This window comes from Aptenodytes patagonicus, chromosome 15, assembly GCF_965638725.1.
Source record: "Aptenodytes patagonicus chromosome 15, bAptPat1.pri.cur, whole genome shotgun sequence".
NCBI classification, from domain to species: Eukaryota; Metazoa; Chordata; class Aves; order Sphenisciformes; family Spheniscidae; genus Aptenodytes; species Aptenodytes patagonicus.
Window position 1 is genome coordinate 14,118,974 of NC_134963.1, and position 8,723 is coordinate 14,127,696.

An 8,723-nucleotide genomic window follows, 5' to 3' on the forward strand; every position below is an offset into this window, starting at 1 on the left:
CCCCTCCGCTCCTAAGTCCAGCTCGAAACTGCAACAGGATACCACAAATTTGCTGTTTATTATATCGAGCGGTTGGCATTCAGCAATCTCAACTTAAAAGGAAACACATGACTTTGCAACATGTAAGAGTGTTTAATACTCGCCGAGGCTTTCGCGCAAAAACTTTTGACCACAATTAACAGAGAAAACTTCGGGAAAGCAGTAAAATGGGCGAGGGGATTTTTTTTTCTTTCCTCCTTGCTGCTTTTAGGTTTGTTTTGTTTTTTTTCTTGAGCCTTTAGCCTGCAACTGGTGCTCTGCAAGTAGATGAAGCTCCAGCAAGGCAGCTGAAGGCCATCTAAGAAGACTTTTCAGGAGTGGCTTCCTCGAGTAATTCTCCTGGCAAATCACACGCGAATTGTTTGGGAGGTTTCTAAGAGAGTCCCTGAGCAAAACACCCGGGTGCGAAGGGGCTTTTCTCCCTACGTGTCATCACAGCAATAGGTAGAGTTGTAAAAGAGCGCAGATGTCAATGAGTAGCGAATACAGAGAGGGATTTCAGATGGGTAAACCCATAAAAAGCAGCAACGCCGAGCGTGGACGCGCCGTGTGTGTTCATTCATTCCCACGTGAAGGTTATATAAATACAGGGACAGGCAGCGCGGAGCTGCAAAACCTTCCCTGCCGCTACAGCGGCGGCTGCAGGACCGCTGGGTGCTTTTGTCAGCTTTTTGTGCCATTTCCAGGTGTAGTTAGTCAGCACAAATACACACACCTCGATCCCAGCAGAGAGACAGGCACAAGCGAAGCAGCCGATAAACCGAGCCTATCTGCCCTCCCGAAGCTCCCGCCTCACCAGCAGCGATACGCCGCTCCAAAGGATTTTTCCTTGATTCCCCCTTCTCCTCCCTAAGGAAGAAAAACTACGCGTAGCAAGGCTGAAATCAGGCCAGCTCCTTCTCCAACCCCAAATTATTTTCTTTCTGCTACCAGCCTCCTCCAGAAAGTCTTAAGCTACTGAACCATGAAGGGACCCTCTCGCCCCCTGCACACGCACACGCTGAGCAGGGCCGGTTCGCGGTTCAGCGATCGAGCCTTTCCCTGCAGCGCGGTGCCCGAGACGGGCTCGGATCTTCAGCTGCCTAAAACTTGCCGTAATTCCAGGCGAAAGGAGCTTTATGGAGGAATTTGTCGGCGAAAGAGCCTCGCTCTGGAGCAGCCAGGTGGGGTGCAGAGACTGAGGGGTGGGGGAGAGGGGGGTGGGGGGAAAAGGCACGAACCCCCGACCCAGACCTACCTTCCCGATTTGGTAATCACCATCTCCGTGCCTCTTTTATGGAATTGTTCCCAAAGCTCTTTGGCTTCCAGATGCACTTTCGGGTCATCTTCCACCTCTTCTTCTGGCTCCAGAGTTTTTAAAGGCCTCAGATGGGCTGCTGCCTGGTGACCCAGGGAAGAAAAGGGGATACCAGTCTCTGCAGCCCCCACTAACTGATCCATGATGGGTTTAGCCAGAGCCCCGGGAAGGGAGAGGGCGGCCGCCCCGTTGGGAGGCAAAGCCAGAGCCGGGAAGAAGGGAGGCTGATGTCCCAACACGGCGCTCATGGCAAAGTCCGGTGCCCGGTGAGGTAAAAAAGGATGATAAGCCATGCTTGTCCCAGGGATTACTGGATCTCTCATCGGTATATTCATCCACTCCACTCCTCGGTCTTCCTACTGCTGGAGTAGTCCCGGAGTGGTTTCTAACAGCACATCATGAAGAAGAAAAATTAAAATAATAACAATAACAGCAATAAAGCACCAAAAAATAGGGTGGGGGGGAAACAAGCTCTAGACAGCACAGTACATGGGGGAGAGGCAGAACTTCTACAGCCTACAACTTCCCGAGCCGGGGCACATCCCCAGCCTTCGGGACAGCGGATTAACACGATTGTTCATTATTAGTCTTGCTTTTTTTGTGTTCGGTCTCTGCAGGTTTGGTTTTGGTTTTTTTTTTCCTGAGTGGAAGTCCTTGCGCTGGAAAAGAAACGCCGAAGAGGGGAAAAAAAAAAAAAATCCACCGGGTTCGCTGTCTGCTCCTGTTGCCGCGGAAGGGCTGGACAAGCCGAGATCCTTTTTTTTCTTCTTCTTCTTTTTTCTTTTAGTCTCAATCCCCCTTCTCTTCTTTCGTGGCGGAGGGTGACGGCTCGAAGCTGGGTTTTCTTTTTGGGTGGCTGGCTCTCCCCCCCCCCTCCCCCCCACCCCTCCACCTTTCCTCCGTACGGTCAGGCTGCAGAGCAGAGGCTGGGAAGGGAGGGAAAGCAGAAAGAAGCAAACAAACCCACCCCCCCTCGCCGACCGAGGAAGGCTCCTGAGCAACCTTCAGCAGCAAAAACTTGTGGGGAAATCTCGTTTCCGCCTCGCCTTCCCCCCTCTCCGAGCAGGAGCTGGTCAGGGTGCCCTGATTTCCATCAGGATCTCTTCTTTCTTTCACCCTCCTCCTTCTCTTCCCCCCCCCCCCCCCCTTTCTCTTTCACTCTGCTTTAGGAAAAAAAAAAATAAAAATCTGGAAGAATTACACTCTTGTCTCCTCTCCAGCAGCGCTCCAGCAAAGAAGAGAGGGAGAAAGAGAGAGGGAAAGAGAAAGGAAGAGAAAAAGGGGGGGGAGAAAGAGAGGAAAAGAGAGAGAGAGGGAGAAGGAGCCTCTCAGCTCTGAGAATTCCCTGTGAGTCTGTGCTCTGCGTGCACCAGATTGTATGGATGTGTTGTGGGTTACAAGGGAGCTGGAGCCTCCTTGATTGGCTCTTTGACGCTTTCGGACCAATTGTGTGGCTCCATAGGCGTGGTTTTGACAGGTCGAGTGGAAGGGGGACAGAGCCGAGTTATAAAAAGAAGGTGTCGGAAACTGTAACGCTGCAGCAAAGCATCACTAGTACTCCGGGCCGTGTGAATATGTCAACATGATCAGAGGGGAGGGAGCAGGCAGCGCCGGGGAGGGCGGCCGGGAGCACCCGCCTCTAGGGGGGGTGCTCGGGGCCGTCTCGCCCCCCGGCCCCGGCCCCGGCCTCCCCGCGGCCCCGGCGAGATGGCAGGCTGGGCATTTCCAGTGCGCTCTCCTCCGGCTGCTGGCCCCGGTAGGAGCTTCCGAGGCAGCGGCTGCTGGCAGCGCTGGAGAGGCGGCGAGGGCGCGCAAGGGAGCGGGGGGGCGGGAGAGCTCCACGCGTGGTGGTGGTGGTGGGTCCGGCTCCGGGTGCCCCTCCGCCGCACCGCACCGCACCCCACCCCAGCCGGGCCGGGCACCGCGAACTCTGCCCCGGCGGCCGCCTCCCGGCCCGCAGCGGGGGGGAACCCCGGGCGCCTCCCACCCCACCCCGGGGCTCCGGACCCACCTCGGGCGGCCGCGGGGCCCGTCGCGCCGCACGCCCATCCCCGCCGCGTCGTGGCTGCCGCAGGTCCCCCACAGCCGCCGGGGTTGGTGTCTCCCCCTCTCCCGCTGTCGTCGTGTCCCCCCCCCGTTCTCTTCCGCCCCCCCCGGGAAAGTTGCTTTCTTTAAACGAGACCGGACTTCTAGGCCGGCGGCCGGGCGCTTTCCTCGCCCCCCCCCCCCGCAAATCTGGGGGCGAGCCCCGGGGGGCTGGAAGCGGGCCCGGGGGTGGCTCTGCGGGTCTCCCCCCGGCTCGGGGCTCGGCTCCGGCTGCCCCAGCGGCCGCGGCCGCCGTTATTATTGTTGTCGTGGGCGGCTGCAGGCTGCGGCGGGGCGGGCAGGGGCCGCCGCTCGGCTCAGCCCCGGGCCCGGCGGCTGTTAATCGCGCCGGGAGGGGGGGGGGGGGGGAGAGCGCGGCTAGAAAACGGGATTTTTAAAATTTATTATTCTTTTTTCTTTCTTTCTTTGGCGCTGAGGATTAAGGCCACTCGGCTGGCACCGGCGCCGAGAGGGTTACGCTCCCACACCCCTCCTCTTCCATGAGGTGCGCGGGGAGGAGACGGGAAGTGCGGCTTTCCCTGCGCCCGGGCCGGGGCAGCGCCGGGGGGGGGGGGGGGGGCCATCCCCGGGTGCCCCTGTGCCCGGGCTCGCATGGAGCCAGCTACTCCCCCGGGAAGGCATCACGCGTGGGCCTGCGCCGGCCCCACGGAGAGGGAAGAGCCGGGCAGGATACGCCTGGGAAGTTCCCGGGGAGACGTGTTCCTCGGGGAGTGACAGTGCAAGGCAGCAAGACGGGGCTTCGTGTGTGTGCGTGTCGCGGGAGCCGTGGGCGTGCGGGGCACGGGGCGCCCACGCCTGTGTCAGGCGGGATATCCCAGCGCCGGGAGGTGCCGAATCATCACACACACATCCCCGGGGGGATCTCCCGACACCACCACCACCCCCCCCCCCCATCCTGCTCTAAAGAGGGGAAGATAATCCTCCGGGAGCGGAGCGGCGGAGCGGGGGAGCGCGGGGGCTCGGCGCTGGCTGCGCGCAGATGGGAGCGGAACCTCTAAAGTGATTAGCTCTTCTAACATTGCATTTTTGACGCACATGGTTAAGAGCGCTTGGCGCCAGCTTGGTGAAGTCCCTGTAGTAACCAGCGTCTAGGATCGCTTTGCAATTCACCAAAATATCTCCCCTTTGGTCGGGGGTGGGGGTGGATGGAGAAAAGAGGAGGAGGGAGGAAAAGAAGCGGGAGTAATGCGTTCAAAGAGGATGGGGGGAGGAAGACGCGGGGGGGGGGGGGGGGGGGGGGGAAGTCTGATGTGTTTCACGAAGCCAGGAGCTTGGCTACCCGCGCAGCGCTCGGCTGGGCTGTGCAAGCTGGTTACAAACGAAGAGAGCGAGTCTTCTCAACCTCCGCTCGGAACCGGTTCTCGGGCTCCTGCCTCCAGCCGCTGCCGCGGTGGGAACCCTCAAACCCTATGCCTTCCCTTTACCAGAGCCCACAACAACGCCCGGCGGCTTCAAGGAGTTTGCCGCAATTTGCCCCAACCGGGCCGCCGCTTTCGCCCGCAGGACAAGCGCAGCCGCTCCCAACCCCGCCGCGCCCCGACCCCCGCGCCCGCCCCGCCGGTGCGCGCCCTCGGCGCCGCGGCAGAGGCCGGAGTCGCTGCCGCCCTCCGCCCCTGCCCCGCACCTTGCACCGCGCCCGGCACCCACCCGCGCAGCGGCCCGCGGAGGAAAATAAAATGTTTGCCGCTTATGATTTCCAATTTCAGCGTCTGGCTAATGGCGTGCAAACTTCCGCCAGTTCCGAGTGACCTCCCCGACGAAGCCCCCTGGAGACTCGTATTATGAAGGGAGGCTGCACTAATCTAAGATCAAAAGCGGGAAGGTGCGAACAGTCTTTGTCTCCCTTCGGCCGCCTCATTCCCCCTTCTGTGTGTGATAAATCTACCCTGGCGCCGACTGCGCGCTGGATGATTAATTTGCAAGCAAACAAAAGGGACCTGATGGCCAGCCATCTTAGTTAAATATTGGCCAGTGCTTCCAGCTACTTGTTAGCCGCCTCTTTGCCAGAAATAAATAAATAAGCGAGACGCAGAAATAAATAAATAAGGAGGCCCGCAGAGATGAATGGCAAAGCGAAGGGGTGGAAGGGGGGGGGGGGGGTTAAAGAAAAAGAAAAAAAAGAAGAGGAGATCAGAGCGGCTGATGGCGAAGGGCCGGGAGCGGGGTGGAGGTGGGAATGGGGCTGGTGGCGGGGGGAGGCAGGGTGATAGCACGCTGAGATAGCCGGCTGCCCCCGCGCCTCCCGGCCCGTCTGCAGGCTGGGCTGCACCAAGGCCGACACTATCTTGGCTCTTCAAAGAGGCATGAAAGGTCTCCGCTGTCTCCCCAGAGAGCGGCCAGGCCGGGGCTCTCTAATCTCGGAGCGCAAAGAGCTAAAGGCCGGGGCGGGGGGAGCGGCTCCCACCTTTCCCAGCTCTCCTCCGCTCCCTGATGCCGCTGTCGCCAGCACCTCGCCGGCTTTTCCCTGGTTCAACCCAGGCCGGAGGGAAAGCGGAGCTGGCCAGACCCTGGGCCTTTGGTGGTTGAGCGGCTGGGAGAGCCCTGCTTGCTCAGATTTCACCCTCCTAAGCAACTTTTAGCGTTTGCACGAGAGCTCGGGGCATGCAGCGAGCCTGCCCCGTGCGTGTGTGTTGGAGGTGTGGGAGGAGAGAGGCTCTGGCTCTCTCCCGGTGGCCTGAAGAGCCAGCTGGAGGAAGGAGGCAAGAGGAAAATAAAGGCAGCCCGGTTTTTGGGCCCACACGTCTTCTCCCAGGCCTGCGGGAGCAGCTCCGAGGCACGCGCGTGTGTGTGGAGGGGCTGTGTGGGTGCTACACGGCCTGTGTGTGTGTACGTGGAGATGTTGTGTGGGTGCGTGTGACTGGGAGGGATTCGTGCCCTGGGGTACACTGCAAATCCCTGCTCCATCAGCAAAACCTGAGGCGTCCCTTGCACCCCTGCATGTGCTGGGTGCTCTGCAGGAGACAACAAGCCCTGGTGCATGGTGAACAGGGCCAACGTGCACAATGTAAGTGGGGTTTTGCATCCTATCTATGCATTTCCTTATCGTGCTGCCGGTCCCAAGCAATCCCAAGGGCCCAGACCCATCCTGCTTGCCAGCTGCCCCGCACCCTGCAGGATTCATCCCTCTCCTCCCTCCCTTCCTTTCCCCCGGCGTTGCAGCCTCCGCTCCATCTCCAGCCCTTCGGAAGGCAACACCCCACCGTGGCCGCGCTGTGTTTATCCGAAATAAAACGCAGCGGGCTGGTTTACTTTGGCAGCTTTGCAGTAAATACTGGCTGGAGCGCGGGGGGCGTCTGGTGAGCGGCGATTACACGCTTCTTCCGAGAGAAACTCTTCCCTGCCCTGTGCAGGCCCTTCCCCAGCCCAGCAAAAGGTGTCAGTAAATGCGGGCCGTGTTGACACAGCTCCATCCCAGAGTAGCACTGCAGGCCACAAGTGTAATGAAGCGGGTCCCTTAGGGAGCTAGTCTATACACTCGGACTATATAAACTGCTACGGGGAGAGGGGGGGGTCAGTACTGCAGCTCTTTGCCTTTCCCTTTGGCAGAGCCCTTCCTCCAATTGCCAGTTGAATTTCAAGGAAAGCCTGGCCTAAAAACTGCAAAATAACCTGCCTGGGTCCAAAAAAGCATGGCGAGGCATTAGAAATAACAAGAAGAAAAAAATCCACATCTCCCTCTGAGCAGGCTGGGCCCCATCGTGTCCCACCGCAATCAAAGGGGCTGTTCCCATCTCTCCGAACAGAAGTAGAGGGGGGGAGTAGGGGGGTCAGGTCCCCTTCCCAGCGCAGCTGAGCTCAGGGCTTTGCAGGGCCAGGGGGAGCCCAGAGCCAGCGTTACACATGCCTTGTTGGAGCACCGGGGAAGAAAGAGAGGAAAGCAGCAGTTGAAGAGGTTTCTCACCCTCCAAACCTCGCTGATATGACCCTCTGGGAAAGGCTGTTCGCACCCCCGGCACGGCCCAGCCTGGTGGGAGCAGCGTGGGACCGACCGTGGCAGAGCCGCTGCGGGGTCAGGCAGCACCGTCCCCCCAGCCCGGGGTCACCGCAGCGCTGGCAGCTAGCTGCCCTTCCCTGCCTGCCTCTGCCGTGAGCAGCCCCCGGCTCCTCGCTCCTCCTGAGCCCCCCCTGGCCTGGCCCGGCTCCTGCCAGGTGCCGGCTCTGGTGGGAGCCCAAAGGTCAGGGCTCCGGCATTATGATTTTTTGCTCCCTTCACAAACATCACTCGTGCTCAGATCGCCGGCCCTGTCCCGGTTCCTCCCCTCCCCGCAAGACCTGTGTTCACCTTGTCCCCATCCCCAGCCGGCTCTGATGCTCTCCAGTCGCCTCCACTTCGCCACCGATGGGAAAAGAAAATAAAGGAGCACCCAGAGCCACCTTCCACAGCTCTCCCCTCTGCCTCCCGGCCAGGCCCGGCCTCACCGACCCGGGCACTTCAGGGCACAGCAAGGTTTGGGGCCGGTCCTTTTCCCTCCCCAGCTCGCATCCCTTTTACCCTTTTCGAGCCGTTTTTGCACGGCTCGGTTTCTCCTTGCCACAAAGCATCCCCACACCCGCTGCACACGCAGCCCCGGCGGCCTTTTCCACCCTCCCCGGTCTTGTTCTTCTCACCGGTGTGTTGCTGGCAGAGGCGAAATGAAAGCCCTGCTTCCTCCCTCGCCCTCTCTACACCCATCCTTCTGCTTCCACCACTGTTGGCCGAGCAGAAATTGTAAATAGAGTTCACTATTTGGATAAGGGTGGGTTTTTTGTTTTTTTTTTTTAAACAGCCAGGCATATACGTACAGTTTGCCGCTCAGGAAGTAGCACTAATAGTTGTTTCCTATAGTCAAACAGATCTATCTTTTCAATGCTGTCTTTGTGTGTGTGTCTGCGTGCGAGGGAGAAAGAGGGAAGGAGTGGATACGTTTATTCAATTATTTAAACACGCACACAACACAACAACATTACCGAGGAGGGACGGTTCCTCCCGCAGCAGCCCTCCAGCTCTCCAGATGCGGCATTGCCCCCCCCCGCCTCCCTGCAGACCCGGTAGAACAAGGCACTCGAGAGCACCCGGCAAAGAAACCGATTTTATCTGCTTTGACCATCAGCCGTGTTCTTTAACAACCCAGAACCAGAGCCTTTTCCATCTCCATCCCACCCCGGGGTCTCCTCCGCCGCCCCCCCCCCCCCCCCCCCCCCGCGGGGTGGGCGGGCAGCATCCCCCGGGGCTGCGGAGCGGTGCTGGAGCCCGAGCGGTGCTGAGCACCACCGGGCACACGGTAGACGCCGGGTTGCATCA

At 59.8% G+C, this 8,723-nt stretch overlaps 1 protein-coding gene and 1 long non-coding RNA gene across 3 annotated transcripts in view; one reads left to right on the forward strand and one right to left on the reverse strand.

Moving 5' to 3' along the window:
- The window catches only part of TBX3 (T-box transcription factor 3), a 120,604-nt gene extending 118,640 nt beyond the window's left edge, over nt 1-1,964 (reverse strand). For both annotated transcript variants that reach the window (XM_076352520.1, XM_076352519.1), the window contains exon 1: nt 1,277-1,964. In XM_076352520.1, coding sequence (XP_076208635.1) covers nt 1,277-1,671 — 395 coding nt within the window. In that variant the 5' untranslated portion in view covers nt 1,672-1,964. The remainder of the gene's footprint in view (nt 1-1,276) is intronic.
- On the forward strand, nt 1,004-2,205 carry LOC143167277 (uncharacterized). The gene is made up of 2 exons (XR_012996531.1): nt 1,004-1,202; nt 1,954-2,205. It is a non-coding gene; the product is annotated as an uncharacterized LOC143167277 (long non-coding RNA).
- The last annotated feature ends 6,518 nt before the right edge of the window (nt 2,206-8,723 follow it).